At 44.2% G+C, this 17,335-nt stretch overlaps 1 protein-coding gene across 3 annotated transcripts in view; it reads left to right on the top strand.

Annotated features, from left to right (window-relative positions):
- GDAP2 (ganglioside induced differentiation associated protein 2) overlaps positions 1 to 12,598 on the top strand; it is a 44,534-nt gene extending 31,936 nt beyond the window's left edge. For all 3 annotated transcript variants that reach the window (XM_084611113.1, XM_084611115.1, XM_084611114.1), the window contains exons 12-14: positions 403 to 457; positions 9,840 to 9,983; positions 11,326 to 12,598. In XM_084611113.1, the coding sequence (XP_084467239.1) occupies positions 403 to 457; positions 9,840 to 9,983; positions 11,326 to 11,370 (244 nt within the window). In that variant the 3' untranslated portion in view covers positions 11,371 to 12,598. The remainder of the gene's footprint in view (positions 1 to 402; positions 458 to 9,839; positions 9,984 to 11,325) is intronic.
- The last annotated feature ends 4,737 nt before the right edge of the window (positions 12,599 to 17,335 follow it).

Here is a 17,335-nt window from a genome sequence, read left to right as displayed (position 1 = left end):
TTCCATCCGCCTCTAAAGGTTGTGTTTCCAAAAGACAGTATTGTTCACTGGGATGCTCCATCCATTTTGCTGGAGGAGACGTATAGTCCGCGCTAACAGTTGTAACTAATGTGTAACCTTCTTTGTCTGCACGATGGACTGGAGGATCTGATAGGATTTATCTAGAGATGCAGGGAAACTTTTCGCTTCCTTTGCCTCGCTTTTTCTTAGGGCAGCTGCCCTTTGACCTGGATTTGAATGCTATGGGTCAGGGTTAGCCCCACAAGCACTTATGCACAAGTGGGCAAATGTCTCCAAACGCTTTAAGCTGTGATTTTGGCTGAATTTAATAGGATGAGCTCATTACTTTTTTTTTTTTTTTTTTTTTTTTTTTAACAAGCGTCACTTTCTTCTTTAAACCAGGTACAAGAGAAATTTGAAGGCAGTGTACTTCGTCCACCCAACATTTCGCTCAAAGGTGAAGTATACTGTACCAAAGGCCAAGAATGCAGACTTCTGAAATAAAATAGGGCATAAAATTATAGTATAAGGGGAGAAGTCATGAGAGAGAGAGACTTCAAAACACTAGGCCATATCTGCTAGATAAGTGTTTTCCAAGAGCTAGTACACATTTGTGTACTATTATTTCTGGCTTATGTGGCTGCTACACTAGCCTTTCCCTTCCTACCTTAATGATGAGCCTCTGTGCTGGGCCCCTGTGTACCACTACTGCTCACTTCCCATTTTACTATGTGTGCTCTGACCTGCAGTGACGCTTCATCTCTCAGGTTGCTATTAAGTCACGTTGCATTGATGGTTAGTGCACATGAATGAACAATGGCACAGAGCCTCATGATTAAGGTACTGAATGGATGCAGACATTAGCTGTTACAGCAGAGGTCCTAGTCTGATAAACTGGAATAGTTGTCTTGAGAGGCTGAGAATGAAGCTGATCAGTGTCACAGGTGGTTGGGGTACATGTCTGTGTGGTGTCCTCTAACAAAATTTAAAGCTTTGAGACCACATTTAGCTCAAAGAAAAGAGGCATTAGTCCTTTCTCCTGCTCTCTGGCGTGAAATATGACATTCAGCTATGTGAACCCAGAAACTTGAATCTTTTTCTCTTTGTGGTTCACCACATGGGCATTTTTTACTCCCAAGGACAGTTATGGTACAAAAGCAGTGTCAGTGCAAGATTCACACACATGCACCTCATCACCAGTGTGCCTCAAACCTGATCTGATGTGGGTATTCAAGAGGCAGAGGGGGAAAACTTGATTTCCATGGCCATTATTTGGCCTCCACTGAGATTGCCTGCCTGCCTGCCTCCCCTCTTGTTGGCCTTAGGTCAGCTCAGGAACACACAGCACAGCTGATAGAGACCTAATCATTAATTTCACATAGGCCACCAAATAGCCTTCATATTTGCTGTGGTAACTGCTTGCCTGGGTCACATTCAAACCCATTAACCTGTAGATGAGTCTCCCACTGCCTGTGTCCTGGTCTTTTCCAAAAAACTGAGTAGCAGTGATGAGCTAGCAATGGGCTCAGTCAGGATCCTGGTTTGTAATATAAAATAATAAGGTGGAAAAGGGAAGAAGAATTTCTTTTGGGGAGGCCTAAGCAAGGCTTCAACTTTTTATTTCCTGTGGATTTTTCTAACCTCTTCAAAAGGACATGTTGCTGCTTTGCTCTATGGTCTCTAGAGGCAACCAGAAGGTGGTGCTGCTTCTCTTCCTTTTTCTCAGCTGTGGATCAAAACAGTAATCAGGGTATTCTGCTTGGAAGGCGCTAAAGTGGCAGCAGTGGCCCTAACTAACATCTTACATGCTTGCACTTTCGAATTAGATGTCAGACTACGGGCCTGACCTGCCATCTTCATTAGAGAGCCTTTGTCATTTTATGTAAAATAGGAGTAAGAGTAGGCGTGTGGTCCCCAAGGTCCAGGCCAGATTCCATCGGAAATGTGTTTTATTCTGCTTGGGTGCATCCCTGCAATTTCAATAAGTTGAAACATGGTAGAGGAATGTACGTGATTTTACTGAGGTTATGAGTTGGGCAAACAACTCTGGTGGTTCCTTGATTTCATTTTATTAATACCACCACCATTTATATAGTTCTTTACACTTGTCAAATATTGTACTAGAATGAACTTATTAATTCCATGCCAGTGTAGCCATCAGCCCTTCTCTTCCCTCATCCATTTGGGTAGTTGTCCATCCCAAAGAGCAGCTTTTTGTAAAAGCCTCCATTCTGTACCACAAATTGCATGGATAGTCAGCCTTCTGACCATCGCTTAGTTAACATTCTGAAACCTCTGAGGTTTTGTTGTGTTGTGTTTTTTTTCCTTACTTGGGGATGAACACAAAGCATATTGGGCTAATGGCGATGCCTGCTGACCAGAAGGTTGAGGTAGGTGGTTAATTCCATAGTTTGTGCTAATTAATGGTTTAGTTTGTGAACACTGAATAGGTTGTCATTTCCTGCAACAGTAAGACAGCACTCAGATATCCTGCTGATAAGAACAGTATGAACGATTAGATTTAGGGTTTACAGCAGACCTGGTCAGTGTGTGGCCTATGAGTGCCCTGTCTTTAATATGAAGATGTGCTCAGAGCAGACTGTGTCCCAGTATGCATTGTCCCATCTTGATCCCATCAGCATTCCAGTCAGATTAATTTGCAGCATTGCATGTTTGGAACTGTAGTCCTTGTGTCCCTGACATCTATGTTAAAAATAAAACTGGCTGACTCATCTGGTCATTTTATGATAGGTGGGGCTGATAGTGCTGCCTCCTCTTAAGGTTGCCTGATACTTCCCTTTTAAAAAACCCTGTTTTCAGTTGCTTATAACTTTGCCAAAATTAAATCATTTGGGATGAAATTTTCCATGCCCCGTATCTGCCTCATGATTTGTTGTGTTTTTTGTTTGGTTGGTTTTGGGTTGTTGTTGGGTTTTTTTTGTTTTGTTTGTTGAAAATTTCACCCAAAATGGTTCAACTGTTTGAGAATGAGGTTTGAAAAATCCATTGTTTTGCCCATATTTAAAACTTCTAGTTACCTTTTCTTTTAAAAGTTCTGAAAACTTTATGCTTTGGAGCAGGGATTGAAATTGAGCAGGGAGGTGTCCTTTGTGTCAGGGATGTGCCTTTGCTGTCCCTGTGAAAATTTGGCCACATAGGCCTTTGGAAAAGTACAGTTCACATGCTCAGTAGAGACTTGTTAGATTTTTAGCAGATAAATTCCCTAAAGTGTCTGTCCACACTGGGCATGCTCCCTGCAGTTGTAGCTCTGGGCTACAGCAGGCCATTCTTATTCCAGGCATCTGAACAGAGTGCCACGATTCTGTGTCCTGTGCTTTAATGCAGGGGGAACCAGAGCTAGACTGGTGGGAGTAGATAGGGACAAGAAGCCTAAGTGCAGGGAGGTGGAGACTGGGACTGGCAGCCTGGAAGAGAAGCAGAAGAGGAGAAGCAGTGACTGACTGGGCAAGGAGACAGACTGGACCTGAGAACTAGTGAGGCAGAGGAAGGAGGTGAGTGCAAAGGGAAGACAGATCTGATGATGATCCGTGGTACAGAGGGAAAACTGGGATTGGCTGGGCAAAGAGACAAGGCCAAGGAATTGGGGGTGCGGGAGAGGGATGCTGAGATTGGATGAGGAGTCTGGGCATGGTGGATTGGGGCTGGGAGCCACAGTGGGTGGTGGGTTGAGTGGAGGCCAGAGTTGTGGGGATAAAATGGATGAGGTGCTTTTTGGGTGGGGGAGCTGGGAATGATGGGGCAAAGGAAACAGAGGACAAGTTGAGGGGTTGGCGACACTGGGACTGAAATGTAGAGTCCAGAGGGGTGAAACTAAGACTTGCTGGGGCAAGGAGACTGGAACTGATATGAATAGCCTGAGGTGAAGAAAACAGGACTGGGATGAAGAACCAGGGGGTGGTAAAGAGACAGGACTGAGATAAATTGGAGGGAATAGAGCAAAAGGGGTCACGCTTCATGTAAACAGGCAAAAGGGTCTGTGACCATGCAGGGTTCTCAACCTTTTTCTTTCTGAGGCCCCAGCCAACATGGTATAAAAATTTCCTGGCCCAGCTGTGCCACAACAACTGGTCGGTGTTAGCGGGTAGCAAGCAGGGCAGTTGTCTGGGGCCCCATGCCACAAAGGGCACCGCAAAGCTAAGTTGCTCAGGATTTGGCTTTAGACCTGGGTGGTGGGGCTCGGGGCCCTGGGCTGCAGCCCCACACAGTGGGGCTTTGCCTTTCTGCCCTGGGTACTAGCGAATCTAACGCTAGCCATGCTTGGCAGACCCCCTGAAACCTGCTCGTGTCCTCCCAGGGGGCCACAGACCCCTGGTTGAGAACCACTGTATTAGAGCACACTTCCTGCCCAAGCCTGTAGTGGAATGCAAGATCTCTGAATCTCACTATTACTCTGTCATCTGTGAACTCTCCGGGCAAAGTGTCTCATTCCCCTTCTAGTGCTCGTCCTACTATTGCTATGAGTTGTTCTGTTAGATCAAGTGGCAGAACTCTGAGCAGTGCATGTAAAGGGTGCAACCTGCTGATGAACCATGTCATTGTCAGTATGGTTCCACAAGATGGAATTCAATTTTTTCATATTGCTTTTTTAAAAAACTAGAAAATTGCAGGTTTCAGAGTAGCAGCCATGTTAGTCTGTATCTGCAAAAAGAACAGAGTACTTATGGCACCTTAGAGACTAACAAATTTATCACAGCATAAGCTTTCGTGGGCTACAGTCCACTTCATCGGATGCGTAGAATGGAACATATAGTAAAAAGAGAGAGAGAGAGATACATCCACACACAGAGAGAGAGAAGGTGGAAGTTGCCATACAAACTGTAAGAGGCTAATTAATTACAATGCGCTGTTATCAGCAAGAGAAAAACTTTTGTAGTGATAATCAAGATGGCCCATTTACATGCACACAAAAAACTATTAAAAGACTATTATTAAGATTGCTAATTCAAGTACTTAAAAGTTAGGAAATCCCAGAATTAAGATTGCGTGTGCAACCTTAATTCAGCCTCCTGTGCATATGCATTATGATGCCATCTTTAATTACATGATCACATACTATTTTTTCACACAGGACCCCTGCCTCAATCACTGCACAGGATGGACCTGCTGTAGGGATGAATCAGGGTTGTGTAGTAAAGAAGACTGTTTGTTTGTAGAACTTCTGCCGTGAGGTAGTAGCACCAGGATGGGTGGGTGTAGACCCGCCCCCTCAGCTAAGGGGGTGGAACCATTTAGTCCAGGCTACTAGTGATTTATGAGGACAACGAGAAAGAAAAACCGGATTGGGAAAGAAGTCAAAAATCCAGGGGGGACACCGAACAGAGAGTCCTAGACAGCACCCACTGCTCCTCAAAGGCATGTAAGGAGTCAGTGGACACCGCCCAGAGAAACTCTGCTCAGAGGCATGATCGGATAAAGGAACAGAAATAGACCCCACTGCCGCAGAGCGCTCCCTCCCGTTCAGCTTCCTTCTCCTGGATAGATGGCTGGCCATCTTGGCCAGCACCAGGAGAAGATTGACAAGGCGGTCTCATGACTTTGTAGCACAGTGTGATAAACTGTTGTCAAGGAAGTGAATGTTGTGGTGGCCTGTAGTCCTCTTTCCCTTTCAGACCTATCAGAATTCACGTGTAGAACAAAAAAAAAATCTAGAGGTTTCAAGTGGAAATAGCCATGCACAGATCTTGCTTGTGAAGTAAATAAAAAGCCTGCCCAAGTCTTTAGGTTTCTTGTCAGAGACTGCAGCAGTGTTCTGAAATAGCTACAAGCAGGAAGAACATATTGGAGATTAGCATGCAGAGAAAAATGCCAAGTGTCCTCCCTTGCTTCAAATTCCAGAATGCAGTTCTGCTACTTTAGCGGCCTTTCAGCCAGAGGAAATATAGGGAAGTAAAATGGAATTAAACAAAGATGGAATTTGACCAAGCTAGTATTCTAAGGCAGGGTTTCTCAACAATTGGATCACAAACCCCGAAGGGAGGGGGCACAAAAGACAATCCAGGGCCCTAAGGCAGCGAAATTTTTGTTACAATCTAAAACAAAGAAAATCTCACTCCCTTACCTATAAAGATCAAATTATTCTCAGTCAACCTCTCAAATCAGACACACAGTAATAATAATTGTGAAGTGCTTTGAGATCTGCAGGTGAAAAGTGCCATATAAAGAGTTAGTTGATATTATTATATAGACTTATTGTTACATTTACTAGAGAATACCAATGACAAGACAATAGTGACAATTTTTGCTTTGGTCACCAGCCAGACATCGTAGAGAAACATTGCTGCAAGGAAAAAATGTTGTGGGATCTTTAATGTTAATCAGAGCCTCAGTTTTGCAGGACATGCAAAAGACAATACCTCCAGCAGCACTGTCCCCACCCACAACATCGTGCAGAGGTTTTCAGTCTGTACTGACTTGGAGGGAAAATGCCCCCCCCCATTGAATTACCAGCCCAACACCACTTCTTACATGAGTAAAGTTGAGCAGAGGTAAGGAGAACAGGGAGAAAACAATGGAGAAGAGCCAGGGCTGAATTTTCTGGAGGCTTCAGATCTGGTGTCCAAGAATTCTGGAGATTCTGTTCTCATTGATATATGTTAAAGGAATGCTAATCATTTTATTGTCAATAGCTTTACCAATTTTCCCTTTACCTTCTCTTATGCTGGACGTCCAAGAAACCCCAGCCTTCAGGCCCTTCATCCTGGCAACCTGCCGTGCACCTGAAGATATCTGGATAAAGTTCCCTCTGGAGCCTGTAAATGCCATTGCTCCAAGCAGAAGGTGTCATTAGAATGACACTGCTCTTTCACTGGCCTTAATAATATCTTCTGGGCTTCTTGTCTTTGACTTAAATGTTTTTTGGGGGGTGGTTTCTTCAGACTGTAATCTGTTTTCATGTCTCTCCATTGTCTTCTGCCTAATCTCCTTATCCTTCCCCAACTTTACCCCTGCAAGGAGAGCATTTGTTTACAAGAGAGAGCTCATGGGGCCTGCTGCTGGCTATTGAAGGAGAATGTATCTCCTTATGGAGTGTGAGATGAGAAGTAGCCAGTAGGAGATTGCTTGACTCACATGGTCTTTGCAGTCTCTGAGCCAGGAGAGTCCCATAAGATCTAAATTGCTTAGATGCCTTCTGAAGTGCATGTTTCTCTCTGCTTTGCTTTTCAATGTTCCTGGGGTAGGACACTATTTCTCAAGCTCAAGAACAGGAGCTCTTTGCTTGTAAGCTTTCCCCCATCCCATCCCTCAGTGCCCTCCTCTTACACATCTCTGCATTGTATTTCAGTTCTTAAATCTGTAATGTAAATAATCAATGTTATTGCTGTACTGAATTCTGGCATACTTGATGGCTGCCATCTGTTGTATTTCTGTACACTATTTCTAGGCCTGCTGGGCTCTAGAGGTTTTTATCATGAGTCTTGGCGGACCAGAGCTGTGCTTGTTTTGTAGGGGCCATGAACATAGTTTATTCTGCCAACCAACATTCTTTGTTTCATTTGAGAAGAGAAACTGTTTTAAATTATGTGCATTGTAAGGCTAGTGGCTTTTTATAGAACATGTTGCTCTAAACTAAGTTTGCAGATGTGAGAGCACAGCAGTGATCCCCAAAACAGAGGGTAATTAAAGCAGTGTGTGATTGGCTAATGCTGAGTAATCCATTGTACGCAAAAAGGCAGCTAGACTAATCCTGTTTTCTTTATTCCTGCTCCGATGTGAGCATTCAATGGTCTGCTCAAGAGTCTGGTGCTGCGGGAAGGTGACTGCACTGGAGAGAGAGAAGTCCTCTATTTATCCCCCCAAAATACTATATTCTTGGATATTATTTTATTGCTACCATTGCATTCAGTGTAATCAATTATGCTTCTGCATATTGACTGTCTGAACTTAACTTCATTGTTTCGATGCTCCATCCTCTCCTGTTGTCAGGGAGTGAAAATTACCATGGTGCAAGATTTGAAATCTGCTATGTTCAGACCAGTGACAAAAACACTTGGTTAGAGTGAGGGATCAAGTGCCAGTTTTCGGGTCAGAGGTCTCTCACCATCAGAACTAATAGCAAATCTGAATGTCAGTGGGAAAACTGGTCACCTCCGCTTTCTAGTAGTGTATACGCTCTGATTCTAGCCTTGGTACATCATAAAATATCAGTCTTAAAACACAGCTCATTCCAATTGCTTCTCCCTCCCACTACATGCATGCACACACTCAACCTCCCAATCTGGTTGTACTTTTTAAGAATGAGGACACTGTACTTTTCAAGGACGCTATTTGCTTCCCTCAGCTCAAATGTTGAGCTTCAACTAAAGATGATCTGTTTGGGACGGACATTTACATACGAAATATCTTTTTATTTTTAATCCACCATTCTGTCAGATTTTTTCCATTCCGTAAATTGCAGCAGCACTACACGAACTCACTCGTGCCACACCTCTGTGTTTCTGTTGACATGCTTGATGCCAGTGCAGGAAACTAAAAGGAAACTCTGCTATAGTTCAAGAAACAAAATGTGAAAGGAAAACCATTTTCAGGCTTCTCTCTCTACTCCCCCTCTTCTCCAACACAACTGAAAACAATCCAGGGCCTGCCGTTCGTTTGTTTGCGTTAGCAACTTCCAACTCTCATTAGAAGTTGCTCTCTTCTCTCAATGCAAAGCTTTCAATTGCTGCCAAATTTCAGTTCTGTTCAATGTGCCTTCACATGATTTCCCCTGCTAGATCGAACAAACTGCATTTGCCACATTGGTGATCCTGACTTATATATTCTAAAGGTAGTTACTACGTGGCTTTTGTAGTCCAAAGGGAATTATGCTTTGTATTCAGTACATAGCTGAACAAATGGAATGGCTGAGATATTGCAAGGTGAGGGACGAAATGGCCCCTGGACTACAAGTTTGAGACAGGGTAAAAAAATTCCCCAGAACAAATTACTGTATTCAGTAGTGTACATACACACAGATCTGTCTCCTCCAGTCAGCAGGGCCTGGACTTACTCTGTGTTGGGAGAATGGGATGTGCTGTGGTGTCTGAATGGGAAGATTGGTTGAAATTTACAGTTTTACATTGTGCTCTAAAAGTGTGGTTTGAAATCATCCTCTTCTCCTCCCAGAAATAATTTCAATACATGTAGAGCAGTTGCCCACACTAATAGGCCTTAACAAACAACACCTGGCTGGTAATTCCCTATCTGATTTACATGTGGGAAGACAAAGCTGAGTTACCTGCTCTACATTGTGTCCTGTTATAAAAAGATCTGAAGGAGACTCAAGGTTAGGACCTAAAATTAAGACTAGGGTTTTGGGCAACAGTTGTAAGTCAGTTCTGTTGCCATTTGAGCAGATGTAGTGTATAGGAGAGAGGAAAACAAATACCCAGAACAGAGAGGACGTGTCTATCAGTATCTATCTATTGGGACAACTGAAGGTCACTTTTTTTTCTAAATTGCCCTAGAAAAAATGGTGCTAACAGGCATTAAAACCAAGGCAAGGAAAGAGATTGATCTGACTAATCTGGAAGTGAGGAAACTAATTGTAATGTGCAGAGTTTTGGAAATAGCAGAATGGGAAGGAGTAAATAGACACCAATGCCATGCAGCAATATGGGGGTGTAGAATTAAGAAAAATGTCAGTCTGGAGTTTGAAAGCACTACTCTGTAGTGCAAGTAACAGCTTGCTAGACTAGCAATTGAAGTGGACTATGCTTTATTGTTGTGTGCTCGCACTTACAATGCTGAAGCTTGATTGGTTTATACGAGTACAAAATAATATGTTGAACTTGAAGACTCAGAAATGGCATCAGTTTAATTCTTTTCTTTTCTATGTTTAGGTCTCAACATGGTTTTTCACAACCTTTACCGTCTCAGGGCTAAAGGACAAAATCCACTATGTGGAAAACCTTCAGCAATTGTTCACAGCCATACCCCCAGAACAGATTGACTTCCCCCCTTTTGTCCTTGAATACGATGCCAGGGTAAGTGACTTCAGGTGATAAGCATCTGTTTATGCTCCCAAGCACAGTTGTTGAATGTCTTACAGCTTTGTGAAGCAGACTTGAACAAGTCATCTTCACCCCTCTTAAAAGGAAGTCTAGATGGATTGCTGGGGAGACTAACAGCTCTTTTTAGACTTCATAGAAACAGTCAGTTGTCCCATATTAGTCTTTTCTACATCAATCTCTGAGGAGAGGGTTTGGCCCAGAAGCAGCCCTTTATTCCAGTAGAGGCTTCTCTTATGTTTTTTGTGTGTAAATTAGGGACACCACTCTTTGCCTAGCCGAGGACCACACCAAGTTTGTATTAAATGAAGACGATTGTAACCAACCTAATCAGTAACCAAATGGAGATGCAGCATGCAGTACTCCACATTGATCTGAGCAGCCTGGATTGCAGACCTGTAGTCCTCATGGGCCCACACCTCCATAATGAAGATTAGGGTCACTATGGTCTGCTTTTCTTGGGGAAGAGCACTCTCTTTGATGAAGCAGATTGTGTCCATTAACTTGGATGCAGAGGTATGGCTGGTCTGCCTCTTCTTGAATCCTAGGTGCCCTACAGGTGCGGATCTTAGAAGTATTCACGTCTCTTATTCTCTCTGCTTGCTTCTCTCCCTCACCTTGCTTATCTCCTGACAGTCTCCCTAAGCTTTCAGTTTTCCATAGCTTATCGAGTAGCTGTATGGTGCTATTAACAGTTTCCTGTAATATTCTGAGAAGTTAACTAACCTAAAACCTGACGCACAGAGGATTGTTGCTGTCTGCCATCCCGCTGCTTTGTGTTGTCTTGTATTGTTTCATGGCCTTCAAATTTTGTTTCCTCTTCCCAGCCCCAAATTAACACACACATTAGGGAAAGGGAGTGGAGAGGAGGAACTGCTCTTGGCTGTCTTAGTCCTTTCTTCCTCCTGGACTTCTCCCCAAAGTGCAGGACAAATGTGACTCAGTGTCATTTTGACCCACCTTTGCCCTCACTTTAAATACAGATGAACAGACACTGCATGTGTCTGTAGGCAGTGTGCCATCTTGAGGGGTTTACTGACCACATTACATGCTGGCATTTGCAGTCTTGATAGGCCACGGCTTTGGATTTAGGCTAAAGCAGCTGTGATCTATGTTCAAATCAGGACCAAGCAATTTTCAGGCTCCCAGCAAGTTGCCATTGCATTTCTCAGGTAGGTGAAGTTTGGATGGTACTGTACTAGGATATGAGGGGGTGGTCAAGAATGTTTATTTAATTATGCCTCCTTTTCATCCCTCAGTTGCATGCACTTGAGAGTTGGGAGACACATTTAGTTAACTTCTCATTTCTTTATCACAGGAAAATGGGCCTTACTATTCTTACCCCTCATCCCCTGACCTGTGATCTATGGCTCTGCAATACTGCTGGTTTCCCATGGATCCTATGACCTGATGCCTGCTGATCCCATGTGCATTTGTCCATGTACAGAATTCAGAGAAAGGGTTTTGCCCCCAGCTCTCTGGTATTTTTTTACTGATGAGATATTTTCAAGCACACAAGCAATCTGAGAACTTTATGCCACTGTGAATTGTACTACTATTTCAGATCTATGTATCCAAAGGAAAAGTTGATTCACTTGGTGAATTTTATTTTCTTCTTTTGGAAGGTATTGAGTTTTATGCTTGAATTGACTTTTTTGCTCTCCCAGAAGACCATCAGAGATACTTTAATCATGTTTTTACTTAATATTGCCTGGTTCCAGCTCCATTTATAATACTCTGTTTTACAAATGATATACAGTACCAGCCTGACACTGTTGCTCATCTTATGGTCTGTGCTTCAGTTCCAATTATTTTCCCCTTCTATTAGTGCTGATTGTTCTAGTGATGACCCTGCAACAGTAGCTGGAATCAGGAATATCACAACAACTACGCCAAGTGAACTCTGTGGCAGTGTTTAGTACCATAAATGCTATAATCCCTGTCTGTTTTCCCTGGAAGATGTGATAAGTTGAGATGTTGTTGCTCTCCCATTAAGAATAAAATTGAAAAATGTGTCTGAATCTCTCCTGTAATTCTAGGTATTTGTGGTCTCATATCTTTCAAACAGACAGATGCATAAATGTTGTAAATGAATGCCATCTGCTTGACATTGCAGCCAGCATCCTAATTACTCTTGTATGTATTAAAAGATTCAGTGATGTAGCTTCTATTTTCTTGAAAATAATCAGGCTCTGGGAAAAGACTCACACTTTGAGAGGGAGTGTAAACAGAGACACTATCAACTAGCTCTGACAGCTCTGTCAAGTAAAGCTTTAAACGTTGACTTCCCAGGGGTGTAAGATTGGAGGTCCAGCGTAGCCCACATAATCCATGAAACATTTTCAAAAGTGGGGGGAGGATGCGATCTCATTAAATACATTTGAGATAACACCTTCCAAATCGCTGTACACCATGACAGAGTCCCTGCTGGACATAGTTTGTGCACAAAAATTTGTTTCGGGAGGCGGTGTGGTTCTCTATTGCCTTTTAAGTACCTTCCTTGCACCAGTGAATAGAGGAAAGAAACCTAATTGTAACTGTTCCCAGGCCAAAACCATTTTGTATATTAAAAAGCGATTCTTCTTCCTGTCTTTTTGGACCCTCTCTCCTTTCAAGAAAACACAGGTATTGTGGTGGGCTTTGATCATCTGGTGAAGTGTATGAGGTGGTTAGCTATTTATACTGCGTTCTAAAATTCCCCTGCACAGTGAGTACATGTGAAACTGTCACTACTGAGCTAATGCAAGAGGTAGACTGCAGTCACCCTCGTTAGAGAGGGTAGATGAAGTGGATAGGGCTGTGGTAATTATCAATTTTGACATGTTTCTTTTGGACCCTTTAGTCTCTGTGGCTGTACATCACGATTGCCTTACAATCTTCAGTTTGTCACTCCTACAAATTAGGATCACAGCCTTTAAGTTCCTCCAGTGGTACATTCTACTTGTGCCTCAGAGATGGACTTCTAGAGTGGGGGGGGAGGGGGGAGATCTTAGGCTGCTGTTCCCTCCCTTCCATGAAAATTCACCACCAGACATACACCAAGCATGGAAAGTTTTAGTCTGTGCGATGGATATTTTACATATGTAGCGCATGTGAAAAATGGGGTTTTTATAGAGGAACCTACTTGGGAACATGAATGCCTTGCTTGGAATCAGAATGACCTCTGTAACAATATATAGCACTTAGATGGTGCTTTCCAAACATTAAAGCCTGGTTCCACAAAGGGACTTAACCATTGCAATGCTGAACAGTGTGGCACCTAGCTTTTAGGTTCCTAAAAAATGACAACAACACTACAATCCATAAAGTCTGAGTTACGTGCCTAGGCTCTAGTACAATGAGTGGGAAGAGATAGGCAGCTTACAATGTGATCTACAGAAGCCAGCATGCTAGGCAGAGTGCTCCATAAACTAACTAATGGGAGATGCTGACAACAGGGCTGTGTGCTAAGCCCCATTCCCCTCTTGGAAATTGGCACCTAAGTCCAGGCTCCAGGGAGGCACCTGTCTCTACTTAGCAATCCATGAACGGAACCTGCTGCCTGCAGTCAGGCAGCTTGGGCACCTAATTCATTTCTTGTGGGAATGAATTAGGTGCCTGCCTTGCTCCACACAAATCAGCCAGAGGAGGAGATGGAAGTAACGGTGGTGGTGCCCCCCCTTTATGACGTCTAGTCCAATGGTGGTTATTGAATTATTTATCCACAGTGGAGCAGTCACTAGGAGAGACTGAGGGAGCCCTACATCAGACTATCCCGTAGCTCAGTGGTTAGAGCATGCACCTGAGAGGGAGGATTTGAACAGGGATCTCCTGTATTCTCCTCTAGCAGAGGGGGGAGTTGAACCTGGGTCTCCCATATCCCATGTGAAGCTTCTAACCGCTGAGCTAAAAGTTACAAAATGGGCTTCTGCTAATGCCACCACCACATTTTGAATGGGACCTAATCCAGCGGGCAGCCTTTGCGTATGCCTACCCCATCAGGTCCCACCTGCGCCTCAGGTGGCTGATCTCCTCTCTTCCCCTGGTTTGTGAATTGTTCCGGGGCTTAGGCAGGAAACAGGTGCCCAACACCTATCTTTTTTGCTCTCCTTTGCAGCATGGGTCACTTGCAGGTTTAAACTAGTGTAAATAGTGAATTCTCTGTAACTTGAAGTCTTTAAATCATAATTTGAGGGCTTCAGTAACTCAGCCAGAGGCTCCGGGTCTATTGCAGGAGTGGTGGGTGAGGCTCTGTGGCCTCAGTGTGGCAATCAGAGTAGATGATCATGATGGTCCCTTCTGGCCTTAGAATCTATGAATCTGAGACACCTAGTGAGGCAGCAGTGCACACCCCCAAAGGCAGAAACTTAGGGTACGTCTTCACTACCCACCGGCCGGGCAGCGATCAATCCAGTGGGGATCGATTTATCGTGTCTAGTCTAGACATGATAAATCAACCCCTGAGTGCTCTCCAATCGACTCCTGTACTCCAGCACCACGAGAGGTGCAGGCAAAGTCGAAGGGGGAGCAGCAGCAATCGACTCACCGCGGTGAAGACCCCATGGTAAGTCGATCTAAGTACGTCGACTTCAGCTACGTTATTCATGTAGCTGAAGTTGCGTAACTTAGATCGATTCCCTCCCCCCCCGCCTCCCCACCCAGTGTAGACTAGGGCTTAGGCCTGGTCTATATTTAAAATGTAAGTCAACGTGGCATAACCCCAAGCACCACAGCTACCCTAACCTCTCCAGTGTAGATGCAGCTAGGTCGAGGGAAGAGGGCTTCTTGGGGCAACAGAAAAAACGCTTCCATTGTTATTATTTATACTATGGGGTTATGCTAGTAAAGCTACGATGCTATAGCTATAAGAAAAGGAGGACTTGCGGCACCTTAGAGACTAACCAATTTATTTGAGCATAAGCTTTCGTGAGCTACAGCTCACTTCATCGGATGCTCAAATAAATGGGTTAGTCTCTAAGGTGCCACAAGTCCTCCTTTTCTTTTTGCGAATACAGACTAACACGGCTGTTACTCTGAAACCTGATGCTATAGCTATGCCATTCTAGTCCCTTTAATGTAGACATGGCCTTAGGTGTTTGTGGACTTACTTAGATCCACTTAGGCACCTGAGTGAGTTCAGGCACCTGCAGGGTTTGGCAGGAGTTTTGTGGATTACAATGGAGCCCAAACTGGGACTTTGGGTGCCTGAACCAGTGACTTAAATGCCTAAGTGTGGAGTTTAGGCACCTAAGTATCTTTGGGGCTCTGGGCCTAAGTACTTAATTCTCATACATGCATATGCCCATTAAGGTAGGTAAATGCTGTTATCCCCAGTTAACAAATGGGAATCTGAGACTGCAAGATGTGAAATGATTTAGGCAGACACAGCAAAGTCAAGATCAGAATTCAGGCGTCCCCAGGTATCCTTTTGATGCAAGGACTGTGGCTTACCTTCAGGGGTGAGAGTAGGGCCAGAAAGGGCGGGGCCTCAGGCGGAAGGGGAGAGGCTGGAGGGGTCCGCCTCCCACAGCCAACCCATCCATGCTGCCTGGCCAGGCAGCAGCCAGGAGCCCCAGGCCCTTTTAAATTGCCAGCCCCGGGGCAGCTGCCCTTTTGCCTCCCCTGTCGGCGGCCCTGGCTGCCGACAGGGGAAGGGGCAGCAGCATTAGAGGGCTGCCAATGGGGCAGGGACATTACAGCGCTTTAACGTGGGCTGCATACATACAGGCCGGTACCGGCTCACTTTCACCCCTGCTTACCTTCCACTCGTAGAGGTGTAACTAGGCTGCTGGTGCTCAATGAGAGAGCATGCGGTTGATGCTGCCCTGAGTCTCTTCCCTTGCTGTGTCCCTTTGGCCCATAGGCGGAGTTTATATCGTCCTCAGCATTTCAATACTTGTCAGTAACTGACAAAGATGTTCATTATCTGGGGATTGTTAGCACCACTTAATATGCAATTTCTGACTGGTATTTCAGTAATACTTAGTGTGCCTCAGGACCTCTGCTTTTCCAGTGGCAAAACTGCTAAAATCCAGAAACTCTAGTGCAACAAAACTCTGGGAGTTAAGAAATGTCTTGCTGCCTGAGATATCCTTCCCTTGCAGCCCACTGAGCGATGCTTTTTTTATTCACTTTTCAATTATTGTGAAAAGCAGCAGTACTCTGGTACACCTCAGCCAGGATTGCCTGTGTGCACCCCATTCTTTGCCCCAGCTGGTTTACAGCTGCCCTCACACAGCAGCTGTTTATAGCAAGCAATGAATTTTCAGGGTCTCTAACAATTTGTGTATTTTTCCATCCCAGTTAACCATCTGCTGTTTTTCACACCCATATCTCTTTCAGGAGGGCTGTAACTCATCTCTGCTTAACAGGCAGATTTAAGGTAATTCATTCACATAAAGTGTTGTGAAAACAGAACTTTTTTCTGCTTCAGCAACTTAAAAACTCTTCCTATCCTCTTGGCTCACAGATGGCTTGGAGAGGTAAGGTAGGTGAGGTAGTATGTTTTATTGGACCAACTTCTGCTTGGAGTCATGCAGTCCTGTTCTGAAGGCTGCTGTATCTGCATGTTTCTCTAAAATTCTAGTTCGGTCAACTAAAAAATGACCCGACTCCACCAAACTCAAATCTGCCCCTGTAGCACTTGCTAACCAGAAAGAAAATCTTGGTAATATGCACCTCTTTGTGCATTTGTCCCTTGAAATACTTCATGTTTAAAAAAAAAGTTTACTTGAGTCCTACAACCTTGTGTACTCCAGGTCAAGTGGGATCTAAATAGCACAGCACAAACATAGAGTCATAGAATATTAGGGTTAGAAGAGACCTCAGGAGGTCATCTAGTCCAACCCCCTGCTCAAAGCAGGACCAACCCCAACTAAATCATCCCAGCCAGGGCTTTGTCAAGCCGGGCCGTAAAAACCTCTAACAACAGAGATTCCACCACCTCCCTAGGTAATCCATTCCAGTGCTTCACCACCCTCCTAGTGAAATATTTCAGAGTAGCAGCCGTGTTTAGTCTGTGTCCGCAAAAAGAAAAGGAGTACTTGTGGCACCTTAGAGACTTAATAAATTTATTTGAGCATAAGCTTTCTTGAAAGCTTATGCTCAAATAAATGTGTTAGTCTCTAAGGTGCCACAAGTACTCCTTTTGTTTTTCCTATTGAAATAGTGTTTCCTGATATCCAACCTAGACCTCCCCCACTGTAACTTGAGACCATTACTCCTTGTTCTGTTATCTGCCACCACTGAGAACAGCTGAGCTCCATCCTCTTTGGAACCCCTCATCAGGTAGTTGAAGGCTGCTATCAAATCCCCCCCTCACTCTTCTCTTCCGCAGACTAAATAACCCC

This window comes from Lepidochelys olivacea, assembly GCF_965140295.1.
Source record: "Lepidochelys olivacea isolate rLepOli2 genome assembly, chromosome: 1".
Classification (NCBI taxonomy): domain Eukaryota; kingdom Metazoa; phylum Chordata; order Testudines; family Cheloniidae; genus Lepidochelys; species Lepidochelys olivacea.
This window is presented reverse-complemented; position numbering and strand designations above follow the sequence as displayed.